Consider the following 18,134-nt stretch of genomic DNA (forward strand, 5'->3'; position numbering starts at 1 on the left):
GACTATTTATCATGCTACATCATTTTATTGCTCTATCACAGGATTATTGGTGAGCCAAATGTTGTACTGTATTTCTTATAGAGCAAAATAGAAGCAGCCCTGTTATTATGACACACACACAGGCAGGAAGATATATCGACTGTATATTCCTTCCTATGCTAGGCCTGTTACTAAGGCCTACGCCTGACATTGCTCTATTTGGTTTTCACATGTTAGCCTACTAACTCAGCATCTTCTGTAACAATCAGTGCTTTCTCAGGAGCTGAGAACAGACACTTCACAGATGCACATTTGGCTGCAGCTGAGTGTGCCTTTCACATAATGTGGATATAACCTTGGCATGTGCTGAGAGACTGAGGATACAGTAAACCTAATGTTTCAGTCTTGGGGTGAGAGGACACAAGGTTATTGTTCTATGTATTTTTTTGCTTTGTGACTAACTACACACTGTGCACGCAGAACTGATAAGTAATTAGCCAATAACTACCTCATGTCCACGTGAAATACGCGTTGGGAGAGAGTGATAGAATACAGGAACAATCCATATATGGCACTGGCTACTTTCTGCTTTGCTGCTTCTAGTTTATGGGAAATCACATGATTTGGGAGAAAACGAAACTTACTAATGGTATATATGTGATAGCTGAGAGAGGTGTTAGCTGAGCAATCTTTGTTATTCAGTGATTGAGTCTGGCGTTGCTGTCTGACAACCTGCTCCAGAGAGAGAACAATTATTTTGTATATTGGCTCTGTGAGATACTAATAAAGATAATTACTGGTTGCGCCCAACTGAGTCTAAGTTTTCGCTCTTATTTCTCAGCCTACGAGGCTGAAATGTTTCCCCTCACTGGGGGGGGGGGGGGGGGCAAAGGGATTGGGAAAACACACAACAAACACAGGACCAGGAGGAACCTGCCATCTAGAGTAGAGAGCCCGTCATGGGAACACTTCCAGGATGATACCCAACACCTTACATCCAAACTACATGCCAAGGCCTTTTCCAAACAACAGCACTTCAGCCACAGGCGTTTCCAAGGGGGGAAAGGAGACATTGAAGAAATGCTTTGCACTTAGCTTATTGTCTAATCCTTTGGTTCTGTGGTCAGGAGGGACTTATTTGTGCACTTTTATCTTCATCTGTTCTATTGATGCCGCTTCCCTGTTTGAAATGCCTCCTTTTCTCTGACTAGCTCTTTACTTGCTAGGAATTCATGTGTTGAGATTCCAAAAGCTGCCTCTTTAAATCTGACCAGGTCAAGGTAAATATGACCGACAAGCTATGGGATACAATTAAGACTGGCTGTAGCACTGCCTGCCCTCTAGTGAATATCACAGGATGAAAAGGACTCCTGGAAGTCTGAAGGTGAGAAATCAGATCTATTGCTTGATTTAATGTTGCTGATTATTAAGGATGCCGGTAAAGAGCTGGCAAAAAACACACTGGGAAAATCTCCAAGATGAGTTTGGTGTAAAGGAATAATCAGGCATATTTCTGAAATTGAACACCGACTGAAATCGAAATTTAAAAATTACAAGGAGGGCAATTCTATAAAGTGATGGCTAAATTAAGGAGGCGCAGTGGAGAACGTTTAGTGCCAGTTCTGTAATGGTACTGAGCTGTGCCCAACTTGTTCTGTGCAAAGCAGCTTTGGCCTGCTGAAACTTAGGTCAATGGCTGGCGTAAGTTGCTGCGTCTAAGTACACCATAGGATAAGTGACACACCCATGACACACCCATTTTCCACTATGATGGGGTGTGTAACATCACGAAAATCAGGGAAGCCCACAGAAAAAACACTGACTGCAGAATTTAAGCCCCAAAAGAGTTCATAAGTGTTGCCATACTGGGACAGACCGAAGGTCCATAAGCCCAGTATCTCGTTTCCAACAGTGGCCAATCCAAGTCACAAACACCTGGCAAGATCTCAAAACAGTACAATACAATTTTATGTTGCTCATCTTACAAATAAGCAGTGGATTTTCCCCAAGTCCATTTTAATAATGGACATTTTAACAGTGGAGTGCCACAGGGATCTGTACTGGGACCAGTACTATATTTATAAACTAGTAAAAAAAGGCACGTTTCTTAAAGAAATGAAATGGGCGCTAGCAAGGTTTTCCTCAGAGTATGTATGTTTGAGAGAGTGTGTGTGAGAGTGTGAATGTGCGAGTGTGTGTGTGTGACACACAGAGAGTGAGACTGGGTGCGAGTGTGTCTGTGAGAGAGTGCGTGTGTGAGATTGAGAGTGTGTGCTAGGGGCCCTCCCTCCCTCCCAGTTCCAGTGTCCCCCCTCCCTCCGTGTTCCAGGGTCGTCGTCCCCCCTCCCTCTGAGTTCCAGGGTTGTCCCCCTCCCCCCGAGTTTCACAGTCCCCACTCCCCCCTCCCCTCCCTCCAAGTTTCAGGGTCTCCCTTCCTCCGAGTTTCAGGGTCCCCCTCCCTCCCTCCGAGTTTCAGAGTCCCCCTCCCTCCCTCCTCCCTCCCAGGTTCAGTGTCCTACCTCCCTCCTTCCCTCCCAGTTCCAGGGGCCCCCCTCCCTCCCTCCCTTCCTACCTCCGAGTTTCAGGGTCTCCCTTCCTCTGAGTTTCAGGGCCCCCCCTCCCTTCCTCCGTGTTTCAGGGTCTCCCTCCCTCCCTCCGAGTTTCAGGGTCCCCCTCTCTCCCTCTTCCCTCCCAGGTCCAGTGTCCCCCCTCCCTCCTTCCTCCCTCCCTCCCAGTTCCAGGGGCCCTCCTCCCTCCCTACCTCCGAGTTTCAGGATCACCCTCCCTCCCTCCCTCCCAGTTCCAGGGTCGTCGTCCCTCCCTTCCTCCCTTCCAGTTCCAGGCCCCCTCCCCCCGATTTTTAAAAGTCATCTTCACTTACCAAGTCAGGGTTACGGTGGCGGCCAGCAGCGGTAAAATGCGTGCAGGCTCAGCCCTCTCTCTTTCTCAGCTGTGGTCCCGCTCTCATTTCCTGTTTCCACAAGGGCGGGACCACTGCTGAGAAAGAGAGAGAAGGGCCGAGCCTGCATGCATTTTACCGCTGCTGCCGGCCGCCGAAACCCTGACTTGGTAAGTGAAGATGACTTTTAAGAATCGGAGGGAGGGGGCCTGGAACTGGAAGGGAGGGAGGGAGGAAGGGAGGGACGACGACACCCTCATGCATGTGACGTGTCCTTCCCTCTCACTGTTCTGCCCTCGACGTCATCACGTTTTGATGCGAGAGCGGGACAGAGAGAGATGGTGACAGACTGACGAACCTTACGAACGCTTCACTGCAAGTGTGCCACGGTCAGCTTCAGAACGCTGGAGGTGCTTTTTATTATAGTAGATGATATGGAAATCGGAACGAGTGAAGTGATCAAATTTGCAGATGATACAAAACTATTCAAGGCTGTTAAAACACGTGTGGACTGTGAAATATTGCAGGAAGACCTTAGGAAATTGGAAGACTGGGCATCCAAATGGCAGATGAAATTTAATGTGGACAAATGCAAAGTGATGCAGATTGGAAAGAATAATCTGAATCATAGTTACCTGATGCTAGGGTCCACCTTGGGGGTCAGCACTCAAGAAAAAGATCTAGGTGTCGTTGTAGATAATATGCTGAAATCTTCTGCTCGGTGTGTGGTGGTGGCCAAAAAAGCAAACAGGATGCTAAGAATCATTAGGAAAGGGATGGTGAATTAGAACGAAAATACTAAAATGTCTTTGTATTGCTCCATGGTGCGATCACACCTTGAGTATTGTGTTCAGTTCTGTTCACCGTATCTCAGAAAAGATATAGCTGAATTAGAAAAGGTTCAAAGAAGAGCGACCAAAATGATAAAGGGGATAGAACTCCTCTCATACGAGGAAAGGCTAAAGAAGTTAGGGCTCCTCAGCTTGGAAAAGAGATAGATGAGGGGAGATATGATTGAGGTCTATAAAATCCTGAGTGGTGTAGAATGAGTAGAAGTAAATCAATTTTTTACTCGTTCCAAAAGTACAAAGACTAGGGGACACTCTGTAAATCAGAGGCCATGGCAAGGTGCAAACCCTCCATATTTCTAGTTTTCATTTTAGTATAGCCATCTTGCATTTCTTGAGCTGGGAGCACACCTGAAATTGCAAGACAGCTAGAAATGTGGGCTTTTTTCTGATAACTACCCTTCTAAGGCTGTAGAAATTTGTGGTTTGACATTTGGCCTATGCTAACCTGTGATAAGTTTTATTTGTCAGCAACCAAGAGCAAGAGACTCCTATGACTAAGAACACCTGCAGTATCCAGATAAACAATCAACAGGAGAAGTAAGTGGGTTTGGGTGAAATTGTGGCTTCAGCAAGAGGGTGTGGGCCCTATCATGGTAACTAGGCATAACAAGGACATAGGTCAACAATTATCTATTAAAAAAAAAACGTATGCTTATGTACATGACAGCAGGGGCGTATCTGGACACTGGCAGTAGGGGGGGCCAGAGGGAGGGGGCACATTTTAGCCCCCCCGGCACCACCAACCCCCCCTCCCCCGCCATTGCCAGAGCCCCCCCTGCCACCAACGACTCCCCCCCCCCGCCATTGCCAGAGCCCCCCCTGCCACCAATGACTCTCTCCACCTCCTCTCCCGCCGCCAACCCTCCCCCGCTGACGTTGTTTACCTTTGCTGGCGGGGGACCCCAACCCCCGCCAGCCGAGGTCCACTTCCGCCTGCTTTTAAAAATAATTCTTCAGCTGGCGGGGGACCCCCAACCCCCGCCAGCCGCCGAGGTCTTCAAAGTTCTTGTTCGTCGTCCTCCTCCGTCCGTGGCCATGCTGTACGCTGTTGATTCGTACAACGTGGTGCGACGTCAGACTCCAAATCTATCGGCTGTTCCTTAATAGAAATCAGAAGATAAGTATTGTCTTCAAAAACCAGTATACAGACAGAACCAGTAGAAACGCAGGTGCTCGTTTAGCTGGATGTGTCCGGCAGGCTGTGCGGAGGGACCCAGGAAGTGGATGCCTGAGCAACAGCTATTTCACGGTATACAGTAGAAGTTAATGAATGCACAGGTTGAGCGAGACTGCAAGGTAACAACTGAGATACTAACCTGTGATTTGAGGTCATCGTAAGCCTGCGTTCCATAGGGGACACTCCTAAGTGAGGTGAGGTAGTCATAGCTGATAGCAGCAGTCTGAGGAAGAAAAGATGGGGTTTGTCCATGAGAGCTTCCCGAGAAACTGAGAGCATACAGGTGCTAACAATGAATTAATCGGACATTAAATCTAGACTCTCGCCCGGGGAGAATGTTTTTCCCCTCCCTGTATTGTGTGTCGGATATCAATCAGGGGAATCTTGTTGGGTTGAAATGTGACAGCACCACCTGTTCTTACTCTGGTCCCCCCCCCCCCCCCATTCCAACTTACCACACTCACCAGCAGCATTCTTACTCTATATTCCACTCTCCTCAAATTGTAGTGTCTTGCTTTTCAGCCTTCTGAATAAGAACGATGATACTGGTGGAAAATATTATACCCTGCTTTCTCTTAAAATGCAACACCCTTATTCACTAAACATATCCCCCAGCTCTGAACCACATCTGCTGGTTGTGAGCTGATCGACACTGAAAGCTCCTAAGAAGTGAGTAAATACAACAGTAGCCAGAGCTGAACTTGGCAATGCTGTTAACACGCCTAGATTTAACCCCTACATTAATTCAGCTATTTCTCTGCATGTGCTCTGTACTCTTCTGTGCAAATCCAATCTCAGAATAGTCTAGAGCTTGTAGCTTTCTTGTTCGACTAAAAACTGACAATCGAGAAAACCTGCCTCACATTCTAAAACGCTTGCTGCAGGCAAAGAGATGTTTCTGCATAATATCTAAAACTCAGTCTCTGCTCTGGAATAATAACCCCATTCCACTTTTCACCCTGACTCTTTTGACATGGTTCATATTCTTCTCCCTTGCTAGAAGCTCTACCCCACTCAGGTCTACAAAATAATGAGTGGGGTACAGCGGACAGATGTGAAGCGTTTGTTTACGCTTTCTAACAATAATAGAACCAGGGGACACAAGATGAAATTAGAATGTGGTAGGTTTAAAACAAATTGGAAAAAGTTTTTCTTTACTCAGCGTGTGGTTAGACTCTGGAACTCATTGCCGGAGAAGGTAGTGACGGCAGCTGGCCTTGCCGAGTTTAAAGGGGGTCTGGACAGATTCCTGAAGGAAAGGTCCAGTGGTCGTTATTAAATTTTGGGTTTTTGCCAGGTTCTTGGGGCCTGGATTGGCCGCTGTCAGAGACAGAGTGCTGGGCTTAATGGACCTTTGGTCTTTTCCCAGCGTGGCAGTGCTTATGTAATTATGACATCATAGTACCACAGGCACTCACCAGCAGACGTGGAAGTAGTAGAAGAAGACAGAAAATATTACAACATTCTCCATTTAAAACATGACTGTACTAACAGTCTGTCACAGCTAAACATGGCCATTATACCTTGTCTTGTCTACTTATCTCAACTTCATTTGTTCTTTCAGTTGTCTATTAAGATGTTTCATTGTACTGTGGGAACAGCATGACCATGGTATCTGTTATTTGAATGTACTAAGGTGTTTCACTGGTATCATGGTGACTCATATCTATATTCATATGAACATTCGGCCATGCTGCCCATTATGATATCTTTTGTGGAGGAGTAGCCTAGTGACTAGTGCAGTGGACTTTGATCCTGGGGAACTGAGTTCGATTCCCACTGCAGCTCCTTGTGACTCTGGGCAAGTCACTTAACCCTCGATTGCCCCTAGTACAAAATAAGTACCTGAATATATGTAAACCACTTTGAATGTAGTTGCAAAAACCTCAGAAAGGCGGTATATCAAGTCCCATTTCCCTTCCCCTACTGTACTGACATGTATCCCTATTTCTGATATATGATTATGTTAGTGCTGTTAAATATTTATATTTCTGATACTATTTCATGATATTCCTATTACTAATGGATGAACAACAATAAAACTTGCCTCAGAAAGTATAAAATGATCAAGCAACAAACATGGAATGTGATCAGTGGCATAACAAGGGGGGGGGCGGTCCGCCCTGGGTGCTGCGCGCCTGTTGGCCGAGTCCGCTCGTTCCCTCCCTGCTGCTCCCTCTGCGCGGAACAGGTTACTTCCTGTTCCAGGGCAGAAAAAGCAGCAGGGAACGAGCAGACTTGGAGCCGACAGGCGCGCAGCACCCCCCCCTCCCCCAGCAGGTAAAAATGCACCCGGGGGGGGCGCATCGGCGATCCACCCCGGGTGTCAGCCAGCCTAGGAACGCCACTGAATGTGATAAATGCTCTTTGCAAACTTCACACAACAGATTTACCTCAAAACATCCTGTATAGAAATGAAAATGATAAATGTGAACGCTAAAAATGCTATCTCTCTCTCTCTCTCTAGGCTGAAACTGAAGCCCAGAACAGTCAAGTTTCAAATAAAAACTGGTTACATCACTGCAAGGCACATCTGTGCGCCAACTAAGAAACAGGGGTCAGTCCTGTGTAACAGCTTTAAGAATAAACATGCACCACCTGCTGGCCAAACTACAGAAATACACTTCAGAATCAATTAAGGCAGGAAAATATCCAATACATTTTACAGGCTTAAAACACACTGTTTCTTCACAACCTGCATATAATAAATGCAACCAAAGTGGTTTATATCACAGAAAACATGATATATCAAATCCATGTCCCTTTAATTATTTCATGATTTGCAAAGAATATTCATCATAAAATACATTTGTCGCATGATCATTTTATGACTCTACCATAGGCCTATTTGTGAGCTTTATTGTATACCCAGCCGTGGGAGCCGGCTCTGTAGGTGCTTGAGCACCCTCAACATTGAGAAAATTCCTTGTATGTGTCCAGGAAGGGGTTATTTCCATCGGGCTTAGCACCCCCAATAATTTTGAAAAGTTGGCTCCTATGAACCCAGCCATTTTTGGGTTACAGAGAAAAATAAAAGGGGTCCCATTATTTTGAAACCTGTGGTATGTGTGTCTATACCCAGTGTAGCCGAATGTAACTCGCCTTGAGCTACTACTGAAAAGGGTGTGAGCAAAATCCAAATAAATAATAATATGTATGTGTGTGTATATACATGGATGGGAATAACAGTATAAATTTACAATTTCTAACCATGTTCATTAGTATTAGGTGCCGCAAGACCTCAATGAAGTAAGACATGCAGGATGCTTCTTTCTTATAAGTACATAAGTACATAAGTATTGCCATACTGGGAAAGACCAAAGGTCCATCGAGCCCAGCATCCTGTTTCCAACAGTGGCCAATCCAGGTCACAAATACCCGGCAAGATCCCAAAAATGTACAAAACATTTTATACTGCTTATCCCAGAAATAGTGGATTTTCCCCAAGTCCATTTAATAATGGTCATGATAAATGCATATATATTAAAGCGATAGTTAATACTGAAAGCATGCATGGGGCGTATCATTCATTGTAAATAGTAATAAGATGTTGAAATATGGATGCTGATGGTTTTATTTTGTCTAATAAAAATTATTGAAACATAACGGTCTATGAACTTTTCCTTTAGGAAGCTGTCCAAACCTTTTTAAAACTCCGCTAAGTTAACCGCCTTTACCACATTCTCCGGCAACGAATTCCAGAGTTTAATTACACATTAAGTGAAGAAACATTTTCTCAGATTCGTTTTAAATTTACTACATTGTAGCTTCATCGCATGCCCCCTAGTCCTCGTATTTTTGGAAAGCGTGAACAGACGCTTCACATCTACCCGTTCAACTCCACTCATTATTTTATAGACCTCTATCATATCTCCCCTCAGCCGCCTTTTCTCCAAACTGAAGAGCCCTAGATGCTTCAGCCTTTCCTCATAGGGAAGTCATCCCATCCCCTTTATCATTTTCGTCACCCTTCTCTGCACCTTTTCTAATTCCACTATATATATATATATATATATTTATTATCTCTGATAATTGTATTTTCTATTTCTACCTTTTCTCATATTTTTGTAATATTTTAATTGCTTTATGTCCTTGCACAACTACGAAAAGGTGTTATATCAAAATGGAAACTAAACTACAGTAAGAATAAGCTGTACAGACAGTGGTTGGGACGTGGGCGTCTCCCACATGCCTGCCCAACTTCTAGAATCCTGCCAGTTGCACATATCGCCTGACACACTTAGGCATATCACTTATGCCTGCCGTCAACCTAGCACACATGGGTGCACCGATGTGTGTTCACACTAGTGTTTTATAATGGAATCTGGGCACCCAGGTCTCAATACAAAATAGCGCTCCATGCATAGCTGTATTTTATTCTGCTACACTTGTACACCGCGCTTTCCCACTCATGGCAGGCTCAATGCGGCTTACATGGGGCAATGGAGGGTCAAGTGACTTGCCCAGAGTCACAAGGAGCTGCCTGTGCCTGAAGTGGGAATCGAACTCAGCTCCTCAGTTCCCCAGGACCAAAGTCCACCACCCCAACCACCAGGCCACTCCTCCACCGCTGCTACTATTTGAGACTCCACATGGAATGCCGCCACCCCACTAGTGTAGAAGTCGGCCCTTGCAGATCACCAATGTGGCCGCGCAGAACTCTGCCTCCGCGAGTCCGACGACCTGCACGTACGTGCAGGACGCCAGACTCACAGAAACAGAAGCCTGCGCAGCCTTCTACATGGAATGTTGCTAGTGGAATAGCAACATTCCACGTAGAATCTCCAATAGTGGCAACATTCCACGTAGAATCTCCAATAGTGGCAACATTCCATGTAGAATCTCCAACAGTAGCAACATTCCATGTAGAATCTCCAACAGTAGCAACATTCCATGTAGAATCTCCAATAGTATCTATTTTATTTTTGTTACATTCTTCATTAGGAACCAGACAGCAACCAGGCTAACGCCCAAGGAGAACGGGTCCTGCATGCACTGCTGAACTCACAGAGACATAATGATCCATCCCCAAAAGTCACATGTGAAGCATTTCACTACAGTTAGGACCTCTGTCTGTCAACTGTAAAATCACCCGCTCCCTCCTCTTCAGAGACTCACAGGAACAAACCTTACCGTTAACACAGCCCTTCCAATCCGAACCACGCCAAAATCATTAAGGTCCACATAGTTCATCGTATACAAGTGAAAACCAGAGGCTGTCAGAGCTGCAGCAGCCAGTGCGGTCAGTTTCAGTGTCCTTCTAGCCATGGTAGAAACACTAATGTGCAAGAGAGAGACAACAAAAGAGAAAGCTAAAGGAAATTACAAACTGGCCACAGGACCAAAAGTTGTACAACATCCTTTTGGGAGGGGGGAGATTTGAAAGGGTGAATCAGGAGATAATTGTGGGTCCCCGCCCCCTCACCACCACAGTAGATCCACCCAGTGTAATGTTATTAGGCCAAATCTCCCTTTTCATGCAGCCTGGCTGTCAAATAAAAAGCTACTCCCCATCTAATGCAGGGAATGTGGTCATCACTCTTCTCCACCTCCCCTTCCTACTGAAGCAGTGCTGGCCCCCACCATAGCCCAGTCTGCAAGTGCATAGAGCCAACAAAGCCAGCATTTTTAACCCACTCCTGCTGCCACTGGGTTCATCTGCTTCCTGTGCAGATCAAACAGGAGATCTCATCATCATGGGAGGGAGAGAAGCTAGAAGTGCTGGACCTACTGGCCCCACTCTCCTGCTAGTTTGGCCACAGAGGAGGTTTTGGAAAGGCACCAGGACCAAGTCTTGAGCTGAAGACAAGTTTGATGAGAAGAGGGAGGAAAGTGAGAACTGAGGGAAAAGATTAGAACAGGTAGAAGTGAATTAATTTTTTTTTACTCTTTCAAAAAGTACAAGGACTAGGGGACACTCAATGAAGTTGCAAGGAAATACTTTCAAAATAGGAGGAAATATTTTTTTTCACTCAATGACTAGTTAAGTTCTGGAACTCATTGCCAGAGGATGCGGTAAGAGAGCTTAGTATATTCTGAGTTTAAAAAAGGTTTGAACAAATTCCTGGAGGAAAAAATCCATAGTCTGCTATTGAGATGGACAAGAGGAAAGCCACGGCGGTACTGCAACTATTTGGATTCTGACAGGTACTTGTGACCTGGATTGGCCACTATTGGAAGCAGGATACTGGGCTAGATGAGCCAATTTTCTGACCTAGTATGGCTATTCTTATTTGTCCCACAAATATCAACTATGCCATAACTACTGGAATCTACAGAGGCATATTTTGAAAATGAGCCCCGTTGGGTCAGTCCTACCTATACTGTGCTGCTGCTGACAATGGATGCACATCTAATACATTAACAGCATAACTCCCTAAGGTTACATAAGTACATAAGTAATGCCACACTGGGAAAAGAGCAAGGGTCCATCGAGCCCAGCATCCTGTCCACGACAGCGGCCAATCCAGGCCAAGGGCACCTGGCGAGCTTCCCAAACGTACAAACATTCTATACAATCAAGCCATTGTGACATCACTAATGAGGTTGGCTCTTATTGGTGGAATGAGCCACTATGACATCACAATAGGTTAAATCACTGCTCTATGTAATAAAAGTGAGCCAAGTAGAGGACATAAGTACATAAGTAATGCCACACTGGGAAAAGACCAAGGGTCCATCAAGCCCAGCATCCTGTCCACGACAGCGGCCAATCCAGGCCAAGGGCACCTGGCGAGCTTCCCAAACGTACAAACATTCTATACAATCAAGCCATTGTGACATCACTAATGAGGTTGGCTCTTATTGATGGAATGAGCCACTATGACATCACAATAGGTTAAATCACTGCTCTATGTAATAAAAGTAAGCCACGTAGAGGACATAAGTACATAAGTAATGCCGCACTGGGAAAAGAGCAAGGGTCCATCGAGCCCAGCATCCTGTCCACGACAGCGGCCAATCCAGGCCAAGGTTGTTGCATTTCAATTATTCAATGACTGCTCTATTTAACTATTTTAGTTTTCTTCTGCTTTAAAAACACTAATAGAAAATTGTTTTTTTATGTAATCAAATTCCATCGTATGTTTAAGGAGTTCCTTACCCCCAGAATTAAGAAGTGAAAAAGATTTTCTTAAATATTTAAAATAATTGAAAATCTAGTTATTCACCAACTACTCTTAATAACTTAGATTTGGTTATTTACTCTTAATACTACTGATCTTTTTTTTAATTGTATTTACATAGTAGATGACAGCACATGATATAATATACGCATACTTGGATCTGTCCTTACCATTTTCAGAGAACAGATAGTAGAAAGCTGCCAGGCACTGGCTTAATTTTTAACCACTGGAATTACCACTGAAGCCCACTGCAGCCTAACCAGATCTATCTCATAAATGGGATACACTGGCCATACATCTCAACTACTCGCTTTTTCGTCTAAAGCTTAAGAGTTATTATAGAATTCTAATTGTGACCATGGGATTGTGTGAAAGTATTCTTGGTTGACACTGCCACTTTTTTCATTGTTAACCATATTGAGCTATAGGTTAAAACAGTATATAAAATGTATGCTTATTATTATTCATTACAAATGAATAGAAATGGTACACCCTACTCCTGACAAACCCCACTCTTGTATGATCTTTGGGGGGGGGGTGTCGCAGAGAGACTGAGCCAGGCCCAGGGCAAGGCCACCCCCATCCACCACCACCCCCCAAGGATTGTTGCTGCCCCACCCTGCCTCCCCCTAATTGCTACTGCTGTCTCCTCCCTCTTCTGTTCCCAGGCCGTGTAGGGGTATTTCCCTGTGATCTAGCCTGAGCTGGTCTTGGCCTACACAAGCCTATGACATCTTGGTACAATAAGATGGCTGCTGCAACCCTCTGACCTGCACATCTCTGTATCAGTAAGATCCAGCTTCAGCTTGTGGAAAATCACTGACAGGCTTGCTGAAGCCAAGGACATTCTGTGTTCCAACCATCCCCCTTCTATCTCTGAGACGCTAGGAAGGGAGTCATACTCATGGCACCAGAAGTTACCATCTTCAAGGTCACAAAACAAAGAACTCTTCTTACCCATGCACTGGACTGTATGAGAGGAGAATTGGTCCAGGCTCACCCGAGCGACAGGTCTGGAAGAACGCGGGGAGAGTGGGAGAAGAAGTTAGTCGGGGACCCTCGTCGGAGGAGTACCTGTGAAGGACCTGAAAAATCCAGCAAGGCTCGGGGTGAGCTAGAGACTGTATGATACCAACCTTGTGACCTGCATAACTGGTGCAAATACCTGTGGCAGAGATATTGGCTCTGATAACCAAAGGAGAGACGGGAACCTGCTTGTTTGCTGAGAAAGACCTGCACTACATAAGACACAGACTGCTAAGATAGCGTCTGGGGAGATTCTGCACCGGTCTCATCTGAAGCCGTCATCAGGACAGCGGGGTAAGATCATGGTGATATATTTCCTAGTCTGGGGTTAGGCAGTTGTTTTATCTAAGTACGACTGGTTTAAGTCAGCTCTTGGTCAGGGAAAGCTGCTAATGTGTATTCCGCATAAGATGTGATAAGGTTTCATAAGGATCATTAGGATATCATTTGTACTGTTCTAATCATTACTGTACGTAGTCTCAGGATAATCAGAGTGTAGTTAGACAATATATTTTGTTAGTGTGCATATCAGTAAGAGATATTATATTGCATATAAGCTATTGCAGAGTGTCTATTTTTCTACCTGTAATAAATAAATAATAATTATCATCTGTGACGTGGCTTTGGTTCTTTGGCGAAGAACAAAACACTGGCAGGGTGCCAGCAACAAGGTTCCTTTATAATATTTCCCCTAGGCTGAGCGGGAACCTTGTAATAAGTATTATCAGGGAATAATTATTGCCCTAATTACTTATTTTTCATCCTACAGCCGCCGGCACCGCAGTCCCCAGTCTCCACCTATCTTCCCTCAGCTCCCTTCTGTCTGCCATCCGACCTCCTTCATTTTTTTAAAAAATCTCAAAATCGGCAGCGCAGCGCCTTCTGTGCGAAAGCGGCAGATCACCTCGGCGGCCCTTCCCTCAGTGTCCCTCACTCGCAGAAATAGGAAGTTACATCAGAGGAGGGCAGGACACAGTAAGGGAAGGCCCACCCGAGGCGATCTGCTGCTTTCACACAGAAGGCGCTGCGCTGCCGATTTCGAGATATTTTTAAAGTGCAGGGGACCGGGTGGCAGACAGAAGGGAGCAGAGGAGACTGGGGACTGCAGCGCCAGCGGCCTGGGAGCAGGAGAGGGCAAGAGACCCTGGCGCCAGGCCCTCCTTGGAGTCCCAGGCCCGGGGAAGTTTGCCCCCCCCCTTGGCGGCCGTGTGTGTGATATTTTAGTTGTTTTTCCACAACTGTACCTAACATTTGGGACTGGATTAAAGTGGGTAAGGGTTTTTGTTTGTTTAAATTATACCAAAATCGTTGATAGTCAGGAATCGGGGAGGATGAAATTGTGCTTGGAATTGAAGTCGTACAATTCCTTCCCTCACGTCCTGCCCGGATATGGAAGGTGCTGAAGATCCTGCTTCTAATGGTGTGTCAATAGAAACGGACCTGGCTAAAGTCTCCCTAGCTCAGGTACAAATCAGCAAAGTAGAACAAAGTAAGAGCCAGTGTGATTGCTGTCAAAGTAACAGAGCCAACGGATCTTGAAATGTAGCTTCTCAAGTTTTTTTTCCTTGCAATTTCATTAAGAGATCCTGTTTCAATGCGGTGGATGCCTGCATTGACAATTGACAATAATAACAGAATTCAAAAAGGTGTGGGATAAACACACAGGTTTCCTATATATCACGAGGTGAAATAAAAGTATAAAGCTTACAGTAAAAACTGAGATTTTTCACAATTTAAAGGAGAGAAAATAGCACGCATAGACTGCACCAGGCGTCAGTTCCAGGGGCGTAGCTATGGTGGGCCACAGGAGCCTGGGCCCCCGCAAATTTCATCTGGGCCCCTGGTTTGGCTGGCAGATGTCCCCAACCCCTGCCAGACGAAGCCTTCTTCAGTGCAGTCTCTGCCGCAGCTGCATTTGCAGCCGAATCCCTGCTCGTCTTTCTTCTTGCTCCTCCTGTGCACACTGACACTCAGTGGTCTCCGGCACAGCCACGTTTGCTGCCTGCCCCCAGAGCGCTGCTTGCCCCCTGCTCTTCTTTCTCCTCTTGTGCATGCCGACACTCAGTTGTCTCCGGCGCAGCCGCGATCACGGCCTGCCCCCTGCTCTTCTTTCTTCTTCCTCCTCTTGTGCACGCTGATGCTCAGTGGTCTCCGGCGCAGCCACGCTCGCAGCCTGCCCCCTGCTCTTCTTTCTTCTTCCTCCTCTTGTGCACACTGACGTTCAGCGGTCTCCGCCACCCCCTGCTTTTCTTTCTTCTTTCTCCTCTTGTGCATACCGACACTCAGTTGTCTCCGGCGCAGCCGCGATCACGGCCTGCCCCCTGCTCTTCTTTCTTCTTGCTCCTCTTGTGCACGCTGACACTCAGTTGTCTCCGGCGCAGCCGCGATCACGGCCTGCCTCCTGCTCGTCTTTCTTCTTGCTCCTCCTGTGCACACTGACACTCAGTGGTCTCCGGCACAGCCACGTTTGCTGCCTGCCCCCAGAGCGCTGCTTGCCCCCTGCTCTTCTTTCTCCTCTTGTGCATGCCGACACTCAGTTGTCTCCGGCGCAGCCGCAATCACGGCCTGCCCCCTGCTCTTCTTTCTTCTTCCTCCTCTTGTGCACGCTGATGCTCAGTGGTCTCCGGTGCAGCCACGCTCGCAGCCTGCCCCCTGCTCTTCTTTCTTCTTCCTCCTCTTGTGCACACTGACGTTCAGCGGTCTCCGCCACCCCCTGCTTTTCTTTCTTCTTGCTCCTCTTGTGCACGCTGACACTCAGTTGTCTCCGGCGCAGCTGCGATCACGGCCTGCCCCCTGCTCTTCTTTCTTCTTGCTCCTCTTGTGCACACTGACGTTCAGCGGTCTCCGCCACCCCTGCTTTTCTTTCTTCTTGCTCCTCTTGTGCACGCTGACGCTCAGCGGTCTCCGCCACCCCTGCTTTTCTTTCTTCTTGCTCCTCTTGTGCATGCCGACACTCAGTTGTCTCCGGCGCAGCCGCGATCACGGCCTGCCCCCTGCTCTTCTTTCTTCTTGCTCCTCTTGTGCACACTGACGTTCAGCGGTCTCCGCCACCCCTGCTTTTCTTTCTTCTTGCTCCTCTTGTGCACGCTGACGCTCAGCGGTCTCCGCCACCCCTGCTTTTCTCTCTTCTTGCTCCTCTTGTGCATGCTGATGCTCAGTGGTCTCCGGCGCAGCCACGCTCGCAGCCTGCCCCCTGCTCTTCTTTCTTCTTCCTCCTCTTGTGCACACTGACGTTCAGCGGTCTCCGCCACCCCCTGCTTTTCTTTCTTCTTGCTCCTCTTGTGCACGCTGACGCTCAGCGGTCTCCGCCACCCCTGCTTTTCTTTCTTCTTGCTCCTCTTGTGCACGCTGACGCTCAGCGGTCTCCGGCGCAACCGTGTTTGCGGCCTGCCCCCTGCTCTTCTTCTTGCTCCTCTTGTGCATGCTGATGCTCAGCGGTCTCTGGTGCAGCTGCGTTTGCTGCCTGCCCCCTGCTTTTCTTTCTTCTTGCTCCTCTTGTGCATGCCGACACTCAGTTGTCTCCGGCGCAGCCGCGATCACGGCCTGCCCCCTGCTCTTCTTTCTTCTTGCTCCTCTTGTGCACACTGACGTTCAGCGGTCTCCGCCACCCCTGCTTTTCTTTCTTCTTGCTCCTCTTGTGCACGCTGACGCTCAGCGGTCTCCGCCACCCCTGCTTTTCTTTCTTCTTGCTCCTCTTGTGCACGCTGACGCTCAGCGGTCTCCGGCGCAACCGTGTTTGCGGCCTGCCCCCTGCTCTTCTTCTTGCTCCTCTTGTGCATGCTGATGCTCAGTGGTCTCCGGCGCAGCCACGCTCGCAGCCTGCCCCCTGCTCTTCTTTCTTCTTCCTCCTCTTGTGCACACTGACGTTCAGCGGTCTCCGCCACCCCCTGCTTTTCTTTCTTCTTGCTCCTCTTGTGCACGCTGACGCTCAGCGGTCTCCGCCACCCCTGCTTTTCTTTCTTCTTGCTCCTCTTGTGCACGCTGACGCTCAGCGGTCTCCGGCGCAACCGTGTTTGCGGCCTGCCCCCTGCTCTTCTTCTTGCTCCTCTTGTGCATGCTGATGCTCAGTGGTCTCCGGCGCAGCCGCGCTCGCAGCCTGCCCCCTGCTCTTCTTTCTTCTTCCTCCTCTTGTGCACACTGACGTTCAGCGGTCTCCGCCACCCCCTGCTTTTCTTTCTTCTTGCTCCTCTTGTGCACGCTGACGCTCAGCGGTCTCCGCCACCCCTGCTTTTCTTTCTTCTTGCTCCTCTTGTGCACGCTGACGCTCAGCGGTCTCCGGCGCAACCGTGTTTGCGGCCTGCCCCCTGCTCTTCTTCTTGCTCCTCTTGTGCATGCTGATGCTCAGTGGTCTCCGGCGCAGCCACGCTCGCAGCCTGCCCCCTGCTCTTCTTTCTTCTTCCTCCTCTTGTGCACACTGACGTTCAGCGGTCTCCGCCACCCCCTGCTTTTCTTTCTTCTTGCTCCTCTTGTGCACGCTGACGCTCAGCGGTCTCCGCCACCCCTGCTTTTCTTTCTTCTTGCTCCTCTTGTGCACGCTGACGCTCAGCGGTCTCCGGCGCAACCGTGTTTGCGGCCTGCCCCCTGCTCTTCTTCTTGCTCCTCTTGTGCATGCTGATGCTCAGTGGTCTCCGGCGCAGCCACGCTCGCAGCCTGCCCCCTGCTCTTCTTTCTTCTTCCTCCTCTTGTGCACACTGACGTTCAGCGGTCTCCGCCACCCCCTGCTTTTCTTTCTTCTTCCTCCTCTTGTGCACGCTGACGCTCAGCGGTCTCCGCCGCCCCTGCTTTTCTTTCTTCTTGCTCCTCTTGTGCACGCTGACGCTCAGCGGTCTCCGGCGCAACCGTGTTTGCGGCCTGCCCCCTGCTCTTCTTCTTGCTCCTCTTGTGCATGCTGATGCTCAGTGGTCTCCGGCGCAGCCACGCTCGCAGCCTGCCCCCTGCTCTTCTTTCTTCTTCCTCCTCTTGTGCACACTGACGTTCAGCGGTCTCCGCCACCCCCTGCTTTTCTTTCTTCTTGCTCCTCTTGTGCACGCTGACGCTCAGCGGTCTCCGCCACCCCTGCTTTTCTTTCTTCTTGCTCC

At 47.9% G+C, this 18,134-nt stretch overlaps 1 protein-coding gene across 1 annotated transcript in view; it reads right to left on the minus strand.

Moving 5' to 3' along the window:
• Positions 1-18,134, minus strand: part of ADCK1 (aarF domain containing kinase 1) — a 179,890-nt gene that overhangs the window by 160,113 nt on the left and 1,643 nt on the right. The window contains exons 2-3 of the mRNA XM_030215362.1: positions 10,040-10,184; positions 5,046-5,129 (exon numbers count right to left, since the gene is read on the minus strand). Coding sequence (XP_030071222.1) covers positions 5,046-5,129; positions 10,040-10,174 — 219 coding nt within the window. The 5' untranslated portion in view covers positions 10,175-10,184. The remainder of the gene's footprint in view (positions 1-5,045; positions 5,130-10,039; positions 10,185-18,134) is intronic.

This window comes from Microcaecilia unicolor, chromosome 9 (genome assembly GCF_901765095.1).
Source record: "Microcaecilia unicolor chromosome 9, aMicUni1.1, whole genome shotgun sequence".
Classification (NCBI taxonomy): Eukaryota; Metazoa; Chordata; class Amphibia; order Gymnophiona; family Siphonopidae; genus Microcaecilia; species Microcaecilia unicolor.